The following is a 20799-nucleotide window of genomic DNA, read 5'->3' as shown; positions in this document are numbered from 1 at the left end:
TCCTTATTAGCTGCCCTATAACTAGCCATGCTCACTCATTTCTTAGAAAATGTTTATTATGAATCTATAAATCTTTCCTTTTAATACATGCATCAACCACCTTTACTGTCTCCCATTTCTGTCTCTTTACATTATACCTGTCATTTTCAAGAGCTCTTTATAGCTCTCAGTCATCTTTAACAATGTATTACTCATCTCCACTAAACAACCCCAAGGCTGAACATTATACATTTCTGTTTTCCAAACTTATTTCCTCTTTATATTTGAGCAGAAGGCAGATGAAGGGAAGGGGGCTCATCAATATTCTAGGGGCCATTTTGCACATTCATTGTATGACAAGTATTTGCCAAGCGAGTAGCTCTGGCATACACAGAGCAGGAAGAAAACACTGTGTGAACCAGAATTGACAGATGTGTTCTAAAGGTCATCTCCCTGCTATGTATAAAGATGTTCTTCTTCTGAAACTCACTGTATATCAATTTCATTTAGCGCCCTCTAATATTTCCAAACCACTCATAAGGATGACCCCTTCAACTATATAAGATTAGTAAGAAAAATGTTCTCTCTCTGATTCTAACTTGTGGACCATCAAGCTTTATTTTATAGGTCCTCATTGTGACTCCTGAATGGCATCGTATGCATCTTGCCTCAGCTGGTTCGCACTTTTGCCACAGCCCACCATGGCTTATTTAAGCCATGGTCATTTGTGGCATGTGCCAGTAGCCATTTTGGATATTCAAGCCACGATGGGCACTTGCCATGACTTATGTTGTCCGAACCCGGCGAGTGTGGGTTACTGGTGTGGTTAACCTACAACTGCCAATGACCCACCCTTGGTTCAGATGACACAGCAAGTTACAACCCCCATCTGCCATGGCTTGAATATTCAAAATGGCCACCAGCATGCACCACAACCCACTGTGGCTTAAATAAGCCATGGTGGGCTGTGGTGATTGTGCGAAAGCCTTCCACAGTATTTCAATATCACTGCAAATGGCCTGGATTCAATATAAACACAGGTAGAGCTATAAATATCTTCCACCCCAACTCATTGCATGCTTCAAGTGAGATATTCAACATATACTGTAAATATAAATTTTGAACAATTTAATTGTGCCAAATTACAACATCAACTGAAGTTGAGAGAAGGGCAATATTCATATAGGAGAATATTTCTGTCTTCGAGCAAGCAGTCCCACCAGCAACTTATTAAGCCTGCTTGGCTGCTGTACTATATTTTAGGATTACAGAAGAAAAGTCATGCAGATCTTCTAGAGAATACTGGACAGATATCCACTGAGATGCTGCAGAAAAAGATGCTAAAAGGGATGGAAAAAATACTGCCATTTTATATGCAAATATATATATGCATCTTATATGCAAATATAAGAATAGCTACTAGAAGAGGCAAGCTAATTAGTTTCACATCCAAATATAATCCCCTTCAATAAATAACATCTAAATAAACTAAATTCAACCTAAATTTATTCTCTAAATATCCTACCCAGTAATCTAGTTAACCCACAAGTACAGTACTCATCCAGATGCTGCCCCAAATCAATCCCTCTTCAAGTACCCCTCACTCTACTCATTTTCTCTGTGCTCCAAAGGAAAGTGGGGCAGGGGGAAACAAATATTCATCTTATTCGCCTGTACGAAGAAGTGCAGCAAGGCTATCCACCGCACAGTCAGTACAACATCTGCAAGCCCCCCCCCCCCCCGGGATTCCCTAGTCCCCAGTGAACTTAGTTGCAGTCCTCATACTAGTAGGGGGGAAATTAATTTTCCAATCAACCATATATTGTTCCCTGTTGCAATGCAAAGTATTTTGGGGTGGCTTGGTCTTGAATGGGCAATTAAGACCCATTCATTTTACAAAGGACCTGCCCTGGTGGAGATGAAAACTGTTAGACCTCATTTGTTGATAGGAATTAACACAGATGCCCGCATTTTGGACTCTCCTTGAGTGCATGGTTATAGGGATTGTCATGATGACATCTGCTCTTCAACATTTACCACTGCGTCTGTATAACATTTTGGGGGGCTCTTGGGGCTACTGGAGGAAGAAGGAGGTGGGGAAACTAGTTTCCTTAAACTACCTTCCACGAGCTCAATGTTGCATGTCACCCTTTGTTCTTAAAAGGTGGAAATATATGCCACAGCCCCCCTCCAGTATGAGAGTGAACAGGAATGCCTATTCTAAATCTATTTTTAAAAGAAGTTCTTGCATTAAAATAATTAACAATATAAAATACTGTGGTGCCCAATTAATAGGGGTGCCTTTGTAGTAAATTATAAATGATTTTAATCAATTTATATAACTAATTAATTGATTAAAGGTTGTAGCCCTAAGAATAACCTGAGAATTTGACTATTTATACATGTTGCGATTTTCTAAGCACACAGACAGTAACAGAGCAACGTGGCCAATCAGATATTTCCCATAACATCTGCAAGCTAGCTACTTTAGATGTATAAACGAGCCCCTTACAGTGCATACAACAAAGAAGGTGTAATACAGAGATCAAACTCAAACCTGCTGACTCAGTTATTCCATCTTGCTAATGAAATGAAGTCTCCTAAGAATGACACATGTGCAAGAATTTTGTTTATAATATTAAGACTAGAAAATACTCCACTGCCATAATGTGAAATATTATTGAAGTGGCATCTGACAAAAATAGTTGCTAATGGCGTATTCTAATTTTGTATGATGTTACTCCGTCATTTGCTATTAAAAAACAGGACCTTATCAGAAAGTTGAATACTTCCCTGTCTTGTATGAGAACACAAATTTTAAATATCAGATTTATACCAAACATGCCAAATGTCAAACTGTTCTTCTCATTACCTCAGAAATTACTTTAGGCCATTTTTAAAGTGCCGGACTATGGTGTTCACTTTATTATAAACGTGTAGTTCTTTTTTAAGTGTAAGAGAACTGGGATTTAGAAATCATTTCTAAGGTTTTCCCTGATTCCCATCCATGGCATCTAAATTACAAAAAGTGCCATTTGGCAAGCATGTAAAGCTACACTTGAGTTTTGAAATAATGTATTTTAAACCCGCAAATAGTAAACACAGCTCATTAATACCAGCTGCACTGTGCCATTTTTGCTACAGATTATGCATGCATTCCAGAAACAATTTGAAATCCTGTCACTGCTAACAGGCCTTAGCAAGATAAGATTTACATCCAGCATATACTATCACATTTCAACGTATCCATGGGGCCAATAAAACAAAGAAATCCACCACGTCACTGTGTGTAGTATGTCTGGCAAAAAGTCCTCACCAACCAGAACACAGCATCAGTTCCACCAATCTCCATGAAACTTGCATAAAGAGAATATGCAGCACTCCACTGACAAACAGGAACTATAATTTTTGGCCAGGGCCTTCATATTACCAAGATGCCTGAGCAAGACAGATGCAGTCATCACTTGCTTCCTTGCTTGCAACAGCAATCCTTTCCTCTTGTAGCCATATAGTCGAAATGAGCATGACATTCTCACTTTTCAGTTCTTTCAGCTGTTCTGGTCCATATATTGGCAACTGTACCTGGTAGTCTTAGATTGTGGTCTAAAAGAATCATGCAGGGAACTACCAAAACAATTTCAGGAAAGTAATTTCCGGAAGCAACATTGTGCAAAAATTACATTACTAATTTAGGATCTTAGTATTTACTTGAATGGTTAAATCAGTCGATAAGAGTCAGGCTACAACCATGTTCCAGAATGAAAAGCATTGCATTACACCACTATAATATAATTTTCAAAAACCAGAACTCCAATATACTGGAACAGTGACATTATCTGTGCATAGAACCAAGCCAAGCTTTTGAATTCCTCATACACCCATTTCTGGAAACACACAACACATTTAACTTAAAATGGTTGCATTTTGTATCAAGAAATCAGTGAACATTATAAAGGAGAATTATAACAGCAAAACATGACAACAAAATGATCTTGCTTATAGCACTACAAAGTAGAAGATGAAAGGGTTTCAGAATCCACAAGCAGATTACATAGAAGGACTAATGGTGGAATCCCACTAGTGTTCCTCTGTCGATGAAGGCTTACCTTAGTGAAATGGGGAGGAGATAATTCCCCTTGTTGCCTCCTATGCCCTCCGAAATCTGTTCTGGAGGGTCCCTGAATCCTCTGTAGTGGATGGGGCAACATGGGAGAGGGGGAATTGCTGTTTGCGAAGCACACTAGCTGGATTTCACCCTAAGTGAATAACAGTCACTTGCAATACAAAGCACACAGGACCCTCCTCCCCCTTTAAAAAAGCACTGGGGTCACTGGGGAAGGGAGGAGCAGCGCTGGAACAGCAGTCTTTTCCCAGTGGCCCAGGTCATCAGCTGAGCTATGGGGAAAAGTAGGTGAGACATTTGCAGGCTTAGCAGGTCACACAGAGTGTGATAGAGGGCTGTGGGTAGTACACTCCTGTATTAAAGTGATGAGAAGCTGATCTGCAGGTTTTTTAAACAGTGAGAAAGATGGCAGTCCCATATTTTTGTAACATCCTGCTCTATCTCGATAGAGATATAACTTGTAGTTCCACCATTGGCAAAGCTTATTTTGACAATACTTTACAGTGCAGGTGAAACTACTAATTTTTATTGGACATTTCAAAGGAATGAAACCTGTTCAGTGAAGAATTCTCAAGGATTCAAAGTCATACTAACTTAATTAGTTCAAGTTTGTACATTTCAAGGATAAAGCAACAAAAGGACATGGCGCATATACACAGACACATATACACACACACATATACACACACACATATATATATACACATACAAACTGGAGAAAGATCCAAAATATTGAAACTCTAAGACAAGAAATATTTCCATCAAGTAAAATCCAACAAAACTGTCAGCTTGTTTTGACCCAGGAATAAGTTATCAAAATTTGTTCGGCATCAAAGTTAACAGTGCATCAAAATGAGTGGCAGCGGCTCATGCTCTAAGTCTAAGAGCTATTTTTAAGACTCCATGTGTGTTCCTGTGAGAGTGATGTAAGGCAGTTTCTGTTCCCAATTTTGAATTTTAATAGCTGCCATGACTACAGTTTTACTTTTTTTCCAGTAAAGGATGTCAGACTGAAGGAAAAGGAGCCTTGCTTCAGAGAGGTACCTGTTCCACCGATCTTACCAACACATCCTCCTATTGCATTTAACAACTCAGGCAGTATCCTATGGTGTCATACCACTAAAGCAAATTATATTGCACAGGCGTAAGGGACCTCTAGTGTAACATTAATAGTGTTACTTTGCGTGACAGGTTTTTCAGGGACTCCCACTGCACAAGCTTACACTATTGGCATTGTGCTAGAGGTCCTGCACGCTAATGCGAGGCATTTTGCGTTAGCAGTATGACACTGTAGGATACTGCCCCATATATTTTTTTAGACACTGTGCATTGTGTGTCCACCAGCACTGGACTGTCATAAACAGGAACAGGGGTATAGTATTAGTACTCTGTGCCATTAGAGATTTCCACTAAAGCAGCTTTATTAAAAATTCTTCTTAATGAGGAATTCTTCAAGAGGGGAGAGAGAAGAGTATAGCAGTGCTTAAGCCTCCAAGTGAAATATCTGTCTACCATCACATTATTTACAAAATAAGAAGAAGCAAGAAGAAACTGGTATCAGGGAGGTAGAAATTACATTGTCCTTTATCAGCACGATGAGTCAATCACAATTCATTATTCAAATTTTTACTCTAAAAGGGTAGTATTGTCACAGATCTGTCATGAGGATAATGCTGAATTTATTACTACTTTTATTGTGTTTCATTTTATGACTGTTTCTATTACTTGCTGCAGTTCTGCATATGTTTTGTTACTGTTATGGCCTGGCGGCTTAAACCACCAGTCTTCAAACTTTCCAACCCAAAACCTACCTTTAACCATAGTGATGTGGGTTTTCTGGAAAATTTTGAACTGGAAAAATTTCCAACACAAATTAGGCTAATTTGCATAGGGTAACTTGCATGGGGATTTTTCTGATGCCCTAGAGCATCTTTACTTGTATTTGATATACAATGCTTTATAAAGTACCTCATGTTAATTTTTTGTCCCAATATACCACAAGTATTTGACCTGAATTTTTTTTTGGGGGGGGGGGAGGAATTAAACTACACTTAAGGTACAACCCTATGCATGTTTAGACAGAAAAAAGCCCCACAATTCCCAGCATTCCCCAGCCAGCATAGCTGGCTGAGGAATACTGGGAATTGTAGGATGTTTTTCTGCCTAAATATGCATAGGATTGCACCCTTAATCTAATTTAAATGTGATTTTATGTAGATCTTTTTACTGGAATACTTGAAAACATTTAAATAGCATGTACATTGTTCAAATTTAAGGAAAAAACAAAGTTACTAAAAACCGTTGATAGACTTTTGGCAACCTGAACAACTGTGCATGATAAGCTGAAAACCACTTATCTACAACTTTGAAACTGCCAAGCTTGCCTAATATTGTACTTGAAATTGGTGTTTATTCATTGTTACTAATGAATGTATGAAATGAATTTTTTTCTGTGGAAAATGTTCCGCCCCATCTCACAGTTTAGCCATAACGGATCTGTTTTTAATTTTTTTATCATATACATCCTCTCTTCCTCCCTCCATCTCATTAAAAAAACATTTTTTAAAAATGCTGGTGATGCTAGTGGTGTTCAATACACATTTCAGGTCCAAGACCCCATCTACATGGGGCTTTTACTCTGATTTTATTCCCACCTCCAGTCAATAGTGTCAGATAACGTATGCTGATCTCTGTAGCTAGCCCAACATTTCTTGCCCTAAATCTGGGGTTTTTTTAAACTCATTGTGTCAGATTTTCCTGTCACAGCAGCTTCAATGCTGTTCGGGAGTCCGTGTGACCTCAGCTGGCTTCGGCGCAGGCTGGTGGAAGCAGCGCTGATTGGCAGACGGGGAAGTTGCACGGGGCAGGGGTGTGGGGAGAGCAGAGGGGTAAACATGTCTACCCGGAAGAAACTCATTGCCTTCAGTTCCACTTTGCTCAGTACAGCAAAGTCTTAGATGGGGTTGCACTCCCCCTGAAAGACCAAGTGCACAGTCTGGGAGTCCTTCTGGACTCTAAGCTAACTGGGGAAGCCCAGGTGGCTGTGGTGTCCAAGAGTACTTTTTATCAGCTTAGGTAGTGTGCCAACTGTGGCCCCATCTGGAGAGGTCGGACCTTGCCTTAGTTATCCACGCAGCAGTCACATCCAGGCTGGACTACTCTAATGTGTTATATGTGGGGCTGCCTTTGAAGACGGTTCAGAAACTCCAGCTTGTGCAGAATGCAGCCGCCTGAGTATTGGTGGGGGCAAGGTGATTTGATCACATAACGCGTATACTGCGCCAGCTGCGCTAGTTACCAGTGCGTTTCTGGGCCCAATTCAAAGTGCTGGTTTTGTCCTTTAAAGCCTTAAACGTTTTGGGACCAAGTTACTTGAAGAACTGCCTTCACCCATATCAGCCTGCCTGTACTTTAAGATCAGAAAGAGAGGCCCTTCTCATTTGCCCACCTGTGAGAGCAGTCAGGTAGGTTATCACACATGACAGGGTCTTCACTGCAGTGGCCCCACGCCTTTGGAACAAGCTGCCATTGGAGGTCCACCATGCTCCATCATTGCAGACTTTTAAGAAGGCCTTGAGAACATATTATTTTACCTTGGCCTTCTCTTGATATGACTGCTATTTTTGCTGTTACTTCTGTTAATACTGTTGCTGGTTTTATTGTCAGCTTTTATTGTTGTTTTTATCACTTTTAATATTTTAACTGTTTTTATGTATTTTATTGTTGTAAGCCGCCTTGGGAGGGCTTCTGCCCTAAAAGGCAGCCAAGAAATGTTTTAAATAAATAAATAATACACAAGCAGCCCTGCTGCTCTGAAACTGCGCTGTTGCGAACATGGGCTCAGTCACTACCTCTCACTTTAAACAGCCACTGAGCTTGGGAGTGGGGAGGGGAGCCAACCCTGCTGTTTTGAAACTGCGCAGCTATGAAGGAGCACAGCTAAGAAACAGTGGATGCCTTCTGAGTCGAAGCTGCATAGGTAAGAAAGGGTGAATGCCAAGGCAGATGCTTTTCATGAGTGTGTACTCAGAAACACGTTATTGAGTCCACCGGGTGGGTGGGGAGCCTGTTGATTGGGCAGTTAATATACATCAAAGACAACATGCTAGCTGGTCTCCCTCCTTGCTGGCTCCACACTCTCTGCTCTTAGCACCTCTTGCACTCCTGCTCATTCTGTTTAGTCTCTGGGTGGCCGGCAGCTGCCTGCTTGCCTGCCCTCCTCATAAATGTGTGTGTGTATGTGGGGTTTGTCATGAATGTCTACTCATAAGTAAGTCCTCCACTGCACTTAGTTGAACACGCAAGGGAGGGGGAGCAATCCTCCGCTCACTGGCTGCCCCACACCTACGCAATTGCTGACATTCATTTCTACTTGCGGTGGGACTCACCCACCCCACCCTAACTAATGTGACTTAGGTTCCCGTTTCCCCAGCAAAGGTGGAGGAATATAGCACTGCGTGTCCCACAGAAAGAGCTAACTCAGTTCTGTGAAAATGCGGATTTTATCCAAATCACTTTAGAAAGCGTTTCTGTTTACATTGGCCCCAAGTCACCAGCTGAAGACCAATGACTTAAAAAAAATTAAAAAAAATAACCAACCAACACAGGTGGCGGTGTAAACAGCTGTCTGCAAAACCCTGTTTGGAAGAGATGGGAAGTGGTCCATCATGCTCCACCTCCCACAAGTGGCGCATAAGCAAGGATTGATTTATGGAGAGAGTAAAAGAAGGTGTTTGCTCCCTATACTCCCTTTGGCAGATCTCATACACAAAGCCTGATTTTGTGTTATATGCATTCCAGAGTATTTTTGAATATTTATGGCTAATCAGGTATGCCGAACATTCCCCCCGCCCCCCCCAAAATAATTGCTTCTTCAATGTGCAGAATTCTAGTACAAACTGCACGCATGAAATCAGTTCCAAATAAAGAACCTCTCTTTTTAAAATTGGGATAAGGCAGAACATATAATCCACCATAAAAACTCTTTTTTGCCATCATCAATCTAAAGCTTTCTGAAGCAATGCTGCCTCCTTCTGGGCACACTTAAACTGTGTTTTTTAAACAAACAATACAGTAAGGTTTCCCACAAAAAGTACACCAATCTTGTATTTGTAAATTGTACTCCGTGTGTTTGGGGGCACTTGTTCAAAGGTACAACAGCTAAAGACCACTTAAAATATATACATTAAAACAATTCTGAAGAGCCCAAGCGATATAATAAAAATCATATCAAGCACAATGAAAAGATATGTAGCGGGGGTGGAGAGACAGGAGGAGAGAGAAAGAAGTTTTATCAGTGACTGGATAGCAGGTCTACTAAATAGCATAGCTTTGTAAAAGCGTGCACCTTCTAGTTTAAAAAATGCAAACAAATAGTTGACACTTTAAAGACAGTTCCTCCCTTCTTTAATTCATCTTTAAGAAGCAGCTTATTCAGATATGAATGCTAATCACACCAACAGATTCTGTGATGAATACAGCAAATTCATTATGAGAGATTGCACACTTATACTTATGATTCTCTCAGCACATGGAGGAAATCAGCCTGTACAAAAATGTCTAACTGTGACACCCCATGCCAAACTGGCAATGTGCATATTGTCATCATGCACAAACCTGATTGCCTTTTGGCAATCATTATAAGCACTCCAAAAGCTACATTCAAATGGCATGTCAGAATTTGATTCAGTTTGAGCTCAGCAGCACACATTGTTAGGGAATCTGTGGCCCTCCAGATGTTGAACTACAACTCCCATAATCCTTGACCACTGGTCTTGCTGGCTGGGATTAACGGGAGATAAATCCAACAACATCTGGAGGGCTGCAGGTTTCCCATCCCTGCATGGCAGGCTCAACATGGACTTTCTCTCTTATAGCTGCCAGTAGTTGGTCATGAGAATAGCACAGAATGGGGGCTTCTGAGCTATGGAAATTGGCTGTGTAGAGAAAGGAAGCATCAGGCATACACCTTTTAAGTTCTCTTGTTTTTACACTAGAATTACAGGATAGTGATTAGCTTTGAGGAATCAAGGAATGTCTGGTGAAAACCTGAGGACTGCAGTCTGAGAAAATTGGAATGACACAGATCAGAGAGAGCTGTGTTGAAAAACATTTCACAGCTAAGGTAATTTATATGCTCTTGAACTTCCATGACGTTTCATCTAGAAAGCCTATAAGAGGCCATGGGTTATTTTAGGGTTATTTCCCCCTCAAACAAGCCATGCTGTCAAGTTCAGACACCATGACAAGGCATGGCTGGGCAGGTAATTAGGGAAATGGCGCCCAGCACATGCTGGGGATTAAAACAAGCCAAGGTGGCTTGTTTGACCATGTGAACTGGCCCAGTCTATATGAATCTAGCTCCTGCACTACTATTTCCCCACTCGACAGGCTTCCCCACCCACATAATACACACACAGACTTCTCTCCTTTGGTTGTTACATACCCCTCCAGTCATTTTATCTTCCCCATCCCATCTCATCCTCATTTCTAACTATAGTGATATTGCAACTGCATTTCATTGTTTATAGACCCATTATGCAATTCCTCCTGTCCAGAACCCCATTTGAAAAATATTGTCCAAGATGTTAAAGGTCTTCCTTGGATTCATGTAGTTTCGCTATTTTGTTCAGAAATTAAAACAGAAACAAACCAGGGCTAAAGCAAAAGCTATAATTCTAAGCATTTAGTACTCCCTCTGATGGTTCTAGTACCATTTTTTCCCAGTTGAATAGTTCCAACAAGCGAACTCAGAAGTTCTGAGTCACCTGTGTATCCCACAAAAATTACAATGTGACATTACTACATACAAAAGATCTGAAAGATACGGTATAGATGGATCTCACTTGTCAATAGCCTGTGAAAAGGTACATACCTGTGTTTGTCAAAGCCAGATCAAATTTGTGAATTCCTTGATGTGCTACAACTCCTCAGAGTTCATGTTGTGTGGACATTTGTATGAGGATGCCCTCATATCAAAATAATGCTCTATGCCAAACTTTTATATGAGGGGACTTCCAAACATTACAACCCTACCCTGACTGCACATGAAATTAGATGGTACAGTTCCATGAGAAGACTACATTATATCAGATAATACATATATCTTTGAAATTGGTCTGAAGGGGCACTAAGAAACTGGTTGATTTTGGGCTAGGTCATAGTCATTTGCCATGTGCTCACACCTGTTTAACTTGATTCAACCTTTGGTTTGTCCACATGATTAAAGAAGGCTTAAGAAACTAAGATGAAATTAAAACAAAAATAAAAAGGTAAAGGTAAAGGTGTCCCCAACCAGTTGTGTCTGACTCTAGGGTGCGGTGCTCATCCCCATTTCTAAGCCGAAGAGCCAGCGCTGTCCGAAGACGCTTCCGTGGTCATGTGGCCGGCATGACTGAACACCGAGGTGCACGGAACGCTGTTACCTTTCCCACCGAGGCGGTACCTATTTATCTACTTGCAATTTCTTGCTTTCGAACTGCTAGGTTGGCAGAAGCTGGGACTGAAGATGGGAGCTCACTCCGTCACGCAGCACTCGGGTCTCGAACTGCTGATCTGTCGACCTTCCAGTCTGCAGTTCAGCGTCTTAACCACTAAGCCACCGCGGCCCTTTTTATATAAAGATTAACAAAAATACCTCTTGGATAATCTTGAGGAAATTTATTTTTTATGATCAATCAAACGTAAGGAAGCTAAACATCCTAGCCAGGCTGCGGGGGGGGGGGGGGAACGACTATACTTAAATAAACGTAAATGCAAAATACATAGTTTTGTTTATGAAGAATAAGACAGGTTTTGATCCAGATAGTCATAGTTAGAGTAGGCATACTGAACTCAAGGGAACTTAAGTTAGTGACTCTGCTCTAAGTATGACCAAGTCGGGATTCAACCCAATAACTGGTAAATTCACTCTCACTACAAATTAAGGGGGAGGTTGCATTCTATAGTCTATAGAATATAAATTCAGTACGATTGCAGATTAACTGGTTATTTCTTACTAATTCTCATGAAACCTTACTTGTGATCATAAGATAAATCTATATCCCAAGTAAGCCATATGTTTAAAGCTAACTCGTGAAACCTTTGGGATGATTAGTACTACATTGCCTCTTTTTCTTCAAACATAACTACAAGCTATGCTTTATTTAGCTAGCCAGATAAACCATGGAACAATTTAAAGGGTTCATATTATACATTACCACTCTTATATAGTTGACTTAATTATCCTGCCTTGAAAGAGGTGTTCATCAAAGATGTCATGAAAAGGACCATGCAAAGTTTCTCTTTGCCCATTGTGATAGTCTTTTTATGAATTGGTTGTTTTGATTATTAAACTGATATTTTAATTGTTTTATTATGTTTTGATATTTTTAATGGAAATTGGTTTTTACTATTTTATTTTTCATATGTTTTAATAACTTTCAAGTCGCCTTTGGTCTTTTTAAAGAGAAAGGTGACTTGGGGAGCAATCCTATGGCCACTAGACAGAGGCTACACGGCCATAGGATATCTGATTTTCCAGGAACTGACCTCCCCCAACTTCCGCGCTGCCTCCGAGGCAGCAGGGAACAGCCTTGTCCTCTGCACTCGCAAGTGGAGTGCAGAGCAGCCGAAAAGGGGTGTTCCCGGGGGGCATTCTGGGGCGGAGAGGGCGGAAAGGCCTGTATGACACATCCAGTGTGCCTTACAACAGCCTCCTCTCCCGCTCAGCCCTCCCATGGCTAGACAGCTGCAATCAGCTGTCTAGCCAAAAATGCAGAGCAGGAGAAGTGCGGAGGGAACAATCCCCTCTGTGTTTCTCCTGCCCTGCTTTGGATAAACAGTTGCCTTCGAGTTTGGAGGCAGCTGCCTATCTGAATAGGATTGCGCCCTAAGAAATTCTATTTTTGCTGTTGTTGGTTGGTTTGATTTTATTTCAGAAGATATTATGAAATATTTTGACAAACTGAACAGCAGGCTTAAAATATTTACCTTCCTCTCTTCCATACTTCAAAAATCAGCATTTTGAGAACAAAGAGCATATCATCAAAGATGCAGCTCATCAGTTACAGCCCTTTGAGTCCATCATGCATTATACCTGTCAGTACATAAGAAGTATTTTGCTCCAAGTTTATCAAATTTTACTGCTTAGGAATGACAGTTTCCCCTCCTTTGTCACAGCATTGGAAAATGATTAAACAAAGAAGATGCAAGAAGACAACAGAATAATATCTTGGCCTTAAATGCCAAATATCATCAGGTGTATGAAGGAGGTTCAATACAGCTGCCAATATATCACACCAATAAGGCCTAGGTGAGATGCAACATTAAATCATGACTAAACATTATCAAGATGAGCAGGAGCAAGCTGAAGGCTCACTCAATACATGCCCTCTTCCCTTTCCTCCTTCCTGCATGACAAGATGAAGTTTAAAGCTTCCATTCAAAATTTTGAACAAACTGCAGTTTGCTATTATATTTCAAGAAGCTGTAGTTTATTCAAATCACAGTTCATTCACAAACCGGGATATTAATATTATATCACAGTTTGATCCTGCTTTGATTGAACTAATTATGGTTTGAACCAACTATTTCCCCATATTTGAAAATAATGGAAAACTGGTTAAAACTGCAAATGATAGCTTTAAACTCCCTCCCCTGCATGTGAAAGAGTGAAAAGGGAGAAGGGGGGGGGTTACAAATCTGAGCCTTGAACCTTCTTGTCTTTATGATGCTAAACCATGACGTAGCATTTCATCTAAACTAGGCCTAAGACTCTACCAAATGCATTAAATATCTGGCCCCAAATGCTTGGAGGCTTGTGGACATCTTGTTACATATTTTTATTTATTATGGGAGGGTAAGAATAAACATCTTCCAAATTAATTGGATTAACACATGTAGTAAGATAATAGGCCATCATACTGACCTTGCTTCTGCTTGGTTGCTATCACATTGTTTTGATAGACCAACCTCAGCCTATAGCACAGGAAAACTGCCTTGTCTGTAGCCATCCCGCCGCCCCCCGCTATAACCAGATTATGGAAATATCCTAGAGAGCAAAAAAACAAACAATGCCATTTAAAGGTTGGATACATATTTATAACTTGAAAGTTGACATTTCAAACAAATAACTTTCTAGCAGAAGGGTGCCTTCTAATAACATATTTGGAAAAGCCTGCTTTATCATATTTAACCCTATGAAAGCATTAGTGTCTATACATATATTGAGTCTTTCTTCAACGGATGATCACAATGAGAATTATTGCAAAACAATCTGTATTTACCTGCAGAGTATGCATTTTTGTGGGTACTGTTGTACTGTTTAACTGGAAAGATTTTAATAACGTGTTATAAAAGCACAACATTTACAATATGCATTAGAAGATATGGGCTAAATATTAAATGTTTAGCATGTTTTATGTTGCAGCATAATTTCTCATTATTGTTATTATCAACCATTTTTGCATTCATAATGCCAAAGAGGATCATTTTGTACTGAATGCATGTTGTAATAAAATACATAAACTATAGAAGGAACTTGTTTTGTAATTACTGAAATATGAATGGTTTGAAAATCAATATGGGCTGACATAGCAAGACCAATTCATCATATAGAAAGCCATGGTGAAGCCCTGACAGTATGTTGTACAGTAAAAAAAACAAAACAAAACACATTAAACAGTTAAATCTACCCTTTTCAGTGAAATTCTTGACTGAGATGGTAAAAATGAGTCATCAATCATGGTTGCTTAAGTGTCCAATCCCACCCTCCAGCTCATCCAGTTTCAAAAGTAGCAACTCAGAAGTCATCTCAGAGTAAATGACTTAGCCTGAATGTTTCTCTCGGGACAAGCATGATGAAATTGTACTGTTTAATCACTGTCAGACTAATCTTTTAACAAGTTTAACTTGCAAAAAAAAATCTGAGAATATGCAACAGTATAGACATACCTGTAAAAACGGTAATGTTGGTATGAGTGACAATCCAAAATGTAGGACCACTTCAAACATTATACTGAGGCAAACTCAGATGTGTGACTGAATGTAACCTCAATAGGAAGGTGCCACCAAGTACAGCTATCTGACAGATGTACCAATATAAGACACATGCTTGTCACATTTATACTTCATATTTTAAAATGTATACTTAAAACATAGGGGTACACAGAAAGCCTAATGTGACCCTCAGTTTCTTCTTGTCAATGGCAATTTGTGTACAGTTACAGTCTGCATAAAACATACATGAACATGCGTGTGTGCGTGGGATCAAATTGTTATTGTTTATACCAAGTATTTCCAGGATGATTTCAGAAGTGTGATTATTAAGAATTTCATGCTAGAAGAACTCACAGAATAGGAGTGACATCCTTCAAGACTGATGACGAAATCTAAGAAAGGATTGGAAAGTGGTAGTCTTTGGGCTAAACTCCCCCCTGCCATTCCTAATCTGGGAACTGCTGGTTGGCTACTTTGACGTTTGTAGTGGTTAGAGCCTCAGCCCAAAGCTACTTTCTGATGAGGGAGCTGCACTTGTTGGCTATACTGAAAATGACTTCTTCCTAGCACCTGAACCCCAGAAAAACTACCTGCACATGCTCAAGGGAAATGTGTTTCCTAGATAGTAGCCCCATGCAGCAACGCTTTTTTGAAACAAAGTTTCAAAAGTAGTATGTGATATGTCATGAGGGCCTGCTGTTTGAAAGGGGGAAAAAAGTCAACACACCCACTGGGAATGTCTAAGCCTTACTGGAAGCAGTATGCCTCTGTATACAAGCTGCTGGGGTACACAAGCAGGAGACTGATATTGCACTCATGTCTTACTTGTGGGCTTCCCACAAGCAGCTGGTTGGCCATGGTTTGAACAGATTGCTGGACCAGAAAGGCCTTTGGTATGATTCAGCATGGCTCTTCTTATGTTTGTGGGTGTATGCGTATAAAATAGCTCTTGGGATCCCAGTCCTGATATTTCGTATGCTAACAGAGACACCTGAATACAAAAATGCAAGCATCCTATCAATTCTGAAAGGCATGAACATGTGTAGATAGCCATATTTCTCCTAAAAATACACATAAGTGGATGCTAATCCTTTCCTGATCACCATTCCAGGTATCTGAAAGGGAAACATGGCTAGCTGTTGCCATCTCTTTAAAAATAACAGGTCTTGCCTGTGTACTCTGCTACCCATACCTGACTACCAAGATTCCATATTTTCACTTGCCATGGTGAGTATGTCACCGCCCTCTGGCATGGATGATAAGCCCCAGCCTTCCTCCCAATTTAGGAACTGCAGAGGTGGGCAGGGATTATCCATGCAGTTGCACAGCAGCCCCAGTCTCCTCCCCAGTTGCAAGATTGAGAGAAAAGTTGGGGGTTATTTGGCCACTACACTGCCATGTTGCCTGGAGCTGGAGCGGGGCAGGAGAAAGATGTAGACTAGTCTCTGCTCTTGCTGGGCACCCAGAGCAAACAGCAAGTGCAGAGTCAAAAAAATCCCAGGCATCCTCCCCAATCCTGGGATGGGAGGAAACCTCGGGCACATCACACGCAGCAGAGGCCAATTTAGCACTCATCATGGCAAGCAAAAATCTCGACCTGTGGACGTAAAATAAGTGGCTCTTAGTACTGGTAACTGTTGTCAGGGTAGCAGCAACTGAGTTTAATGTGCTACACAACTGCCAATTCCTGGACTAAAAAATTCTGGTACCTGGGCAGATCATGAGTCCGATGCAATTTTAAGATGTAGATCCCAGCACAGTATTTGAATTTTGACATAAGGTATACCGCTATTTCACTATTTTAAAAAGGTGGGATGGGGGAAGAACAGCTCACTACAACCTTTTCCGGCAACTGACCCAACAGCAAACGCACTGGCTAAGCTACGTCTACCCACCCCACCCCCACACACGGCTATGGAGTTTTTATAATTTGCTCTGAACACCTAGATATGGTGTACAGATGGAAGGGATGTCATGGATCTTCTAGCCTAACTCCCTTAATCAGAACCAACATAAACAAGACATAGGTGTATTCTACAATTAAGAAAATAATTCAGCACTAAGGTAACCCTGAATATGTGAAAGTGGCTGTATGATTACTGACTAGAAATGAAATAAGATTATTATTTTTTTAAACACACACTCTTAAGAAACCTCCACAATTCACAAATTACTCAAAAGAAAAGGTGGAAAGCAGACAAGGGCATTTACGAGGTCAGACTTTCAGCACAAGACATCCAATTCCAGGATGAAATAATGAGACAACAGCAAATGTTGCACATTCTCCTTCCAAGATTGGTCTTTAAAATAATGGAATAGTTTCAAAAAGAACAGCCTGATAAAGGGTAAGAAATTGTATTTATAGTAATGCCATTGGATCCAACTTTTATTTCACCAGTGGGAGCAGCTCCTGAGCAGAGTTCCACTCAGCATGCTCTCACCAGCAGAATGGGCAGATTGCCAATTCCCTCTCCTCTCTCTGTAGCCCCCAGTACTACCTCCTTGCTATTCTGAAGGGTCTCCCAACAAAGGAAGGGGGGTCCTCCATTGTATCTGAAGCTACTTACAGGAAGAAGGAACCTTTCCATCTGTGGAAGGTTTATGCTGGGTCCAACCCACAGAGTGCATGTATCATCCTAGTACCATTCTCACTCAAGTTTGCACCACCTACTGTCACTCACTACCTCAAGTCATTATTCAAAAGGGGGTTGAGCTTACGCAGCTTTTTACATGATTGCAGTGTTACGTACACCGATCTGTACAAAGGTTGTAGACTGACAAAATCAACAAGTTTTCTGAGCTTAAATGTTACCAATGCTCTAACATAAAAATCAAAGCCACCTTTTCAAACGTGACCAATAAAACCAGCATTTTTTCTGATATGCTGGTATTTTTGATTGGACCTAAATTGTTTCAGATTTAAAAAATTAGATACGTTAAGAGATGTATTCACACAGAAGGCCTCATGGAGAGCCAATAACAGTGAAAAACATACTGTCACAAGCCCCAAACAGGTATGATATGGGAGACACATAATCAAATCTTCCAATGTTCAATGGTTACTTTTAAAAAAACTTTAAACCCACAGCTGAGGGTTGTGATTTTGTTCAGGGAAGCCTCACTGGCATGGGGGTGTTTAGCCCTTTTCCTCTATGCCCTTTCCCCATTATAAATTACCCCCTCCCTTCCTTGAACATGCTATTAGCTCCATGGTGGGGATGGGGGACAACCACCTTTTTTCCCTTAGGAGAGTTAGCATCTTGGAACTGGCGGCAATTTGGAACAGAAAAAAAGAATGGAGATCACTACGCCATCCCTCCTCTAGTGTTACTTGCTACTCTGATCAACAGCAGAATTCAATAGCTGCTTCAGAATGAAAAACAACAACATTAGGCGATCCAGTCATAGATCTGAAGCCAGATTCCGACTGAACATCAGGAAAAACTTCCTGAGTGTCAGAGCAATACGGCAATGGAACCAATTACCTGGGGAGGTGGTGGGCTCTCCCACACTGGAGGCCTTCAAGACGAGGCTGGACAGCCATTTGTCAGGGATGCTCTGACTTGGATTCCTGCATTGAGCAGGGGGTTGGACTCGATGGCCTTGTAGGCCCCTTCCAACCCTACTATTCTATGATTCTATCTCCCATGCCACATTTGTTTACTTTTGGCCCCCCTGGCAATTTGCCCTTGATCTCTTCTCATCAAAATCCATCACCTACATGAAGTTTGCCCTAGATTATACTGCATCTAGTATCCTCAACGTAAAATTATAAATGGATGTATTAAAACTGAAACTCAAACAAATCCATTCCATTGTTCCCTTCTCCTTTTGGCCAAGTTCTGGCAGTGAAAACTACCCTGAGGGAGGGAGAAAGATGCACCAGGATTAACCGATACAGCTGACGCTACAGCTGTTATACATGGGTGAATCCCAGAAACATCACCATTGCCTAGAATACATGATTCCATTTTTTAGTCTTCTTTGACATTTGTCCTAGCAAACAAGGGGCAATCTTGGGAGGAAATATTAATTCCAGCTATCCTGCACTTGCAGTTACAATGCCAGTCCATTGGTCAAGGAACTGGTCAAGGAAATATTTTATACATAAATTTTAAGAACTGATTTTGTTTTATTTTATGCTGCTTTTATTTGCTGTTCGGTTTCTATTATTTCTATGCTATATTTGATTATTTGATTATTACACCATTAATTGAGAATATATCTCACTGATATTTCCTTCTGTATTGTCATTTCACATGCCAGCAAGGTTATGCTCAAAATCCTACCAGCTAGGCTTCAGCAGTATGTGAACCAAAAACTACTGGAAGTACAACTACTGGAAGTACAAGCTGGGTTTCGAAGAGGCAGAGGAACTAGAGATCAAGTCGCCAACATTCGCTGGATCATGGAGAAAGCAAGAGAATTCCAGAAGAACATCTATTTCTGCTTCATTGACTAAAGCCTTTGATTGTGTGGATCACAACAAACTGTGGCAAATTCTGAAAGAGATGGAAGTACCAGACCATCTTACCTGTCTCCTAAGAAACCTGTACAAGGGTCAAGAAGCAACAGTAAGAACCGGACATGGAACAACTGATTGGTTCAAAATTTGGAAAGGAGTACGAGAAGGCTGTATATTGTCGCCCTGCTTATTTAACTTATATGCAGAGTACATCATGAGAAACGCCGGGTTGGATGAATCACAGGTTGGAATTACGATTGCCGGGAGAATTATCAACAACCTCAGCTACGCAGACGATACCACCCTAATGGCAGAAAGCGAAGAGGATCTCAAGAGCCTCTTGTTGAGGGTGAAAGTGGAGAGAGCAAAAGCTGGTTTGAAAATCAACATTAAAAAAACTAAGAGCATGGCATCTGGTCCCATCACATCCTGGCATATAGAAGGGGAAGAAATGGAAGCAGTGACAGATTTTATTTTCTTGGGCTCCAAGATCACCGCAGATGGTGACTGTAGCCATGAAATTAAAAGACGCTTGCTCCTGGGGAGGAAAGCTATGGCAAACCTAGACAGCATAGTAAGAAGCAGAGACATCACCTTGCCGACAAAGGTCCATCTAATCAAAGCTATGGTTTTCCCAGTAGTAACATATGGCTGTGAGAGCTGAGCTGGACTATAAGGAAGGCTGAGCACCGAAGAATCAATGCTTTCGAACTGTGGTGCTGGAGAAGACTCTTATGAGTCTCCTGGACTGCAAGGAGGTCAAATCAGTCAATCCTAAAGGAAATCAACCCTGACTGCTCATTGGAAGGACAGATACTGAAGCTGAAGCTCAAATATTTTGGCCACCTAATGTGAAGAGAAAACTCACTGGCAAAGACCCTGATGCTGGGAAAGATTGAAGGCAAAAGGAGAAGGGGACGGCAGAGGATGAGATGACTAGATAGCATCACCGATGCAATGAATATGAATTTGAGCACACTCCGGGAGACAGCAGAGAACAGGAAGGCCTGGCGTGCTATGGTCCATGGGGAGCCGGACACAACTTAATGACTAAACAACAACAACAAATTGTCTGAACCCAGCAAGGTGACTTCATCGTGTGTTGTCAGGAACACCTACAGAGCAGGCCGGCCAAAGCAACAAAAACTGAGGTAGGGATCAAGGAAATGAGGAGTTCTGCCACAAAGGCACCTGGGATACATGCTGGAGCTGGTGGGAGGGGGAATGAGAGGGGAAACAAACCATGGCAAGCCCA

At 41.0% G+C, this 20799-nt stretch overlaps 1 protein-coding gene across 4 annotated transcripts in view; it reads right to left on the bottom strand.

Moving 5' to 3' along the window:
• NDUFAF2 (NADH:ubiquinone oxidoreductase complex assembly factor 2) overlaps positions 1 to 20799 on the bottom strand; it is a 100639-nt gene that overhangs the window by 77731 nt on the left and 2109 nt on the right. Inside the window, exon 2 of one of the 4 annotated variants that reach the window (XM_084833292.1) lies at positions 14010 to 14132. The exons of the other annotated variants lie outside the window; for them this stretch is intronic. Within the exon in view, the coding sequence (XP_084689418.1) occupies positions 14010 to 14132 (123 nt within the window). The remainder of the gene's footprint in view (positions 1 to 14009; positions 14133 to 20799) is intronic. 4 annotated transcript variants of the gene reach the window in all.

Source organism: Heloderma suspectum, chromosome 2 (genome assembly GCF_057233095.1).
Source record: "Heloderma suspectum isolate Gila_16-S chromosome 2, 16-S_ref, whole genome shotgun sequence".
NCBI classification, from domain to species: domain Eukaryota; kingdom Metazoa; phylum Chordata; class Lepidosauria; order Squamata; family Helodermatidae; genus Heloderma; species Heloderma suspectum.
This window is presented reverse-complemented; position numbering and strand designations above follow the sequence as displayed.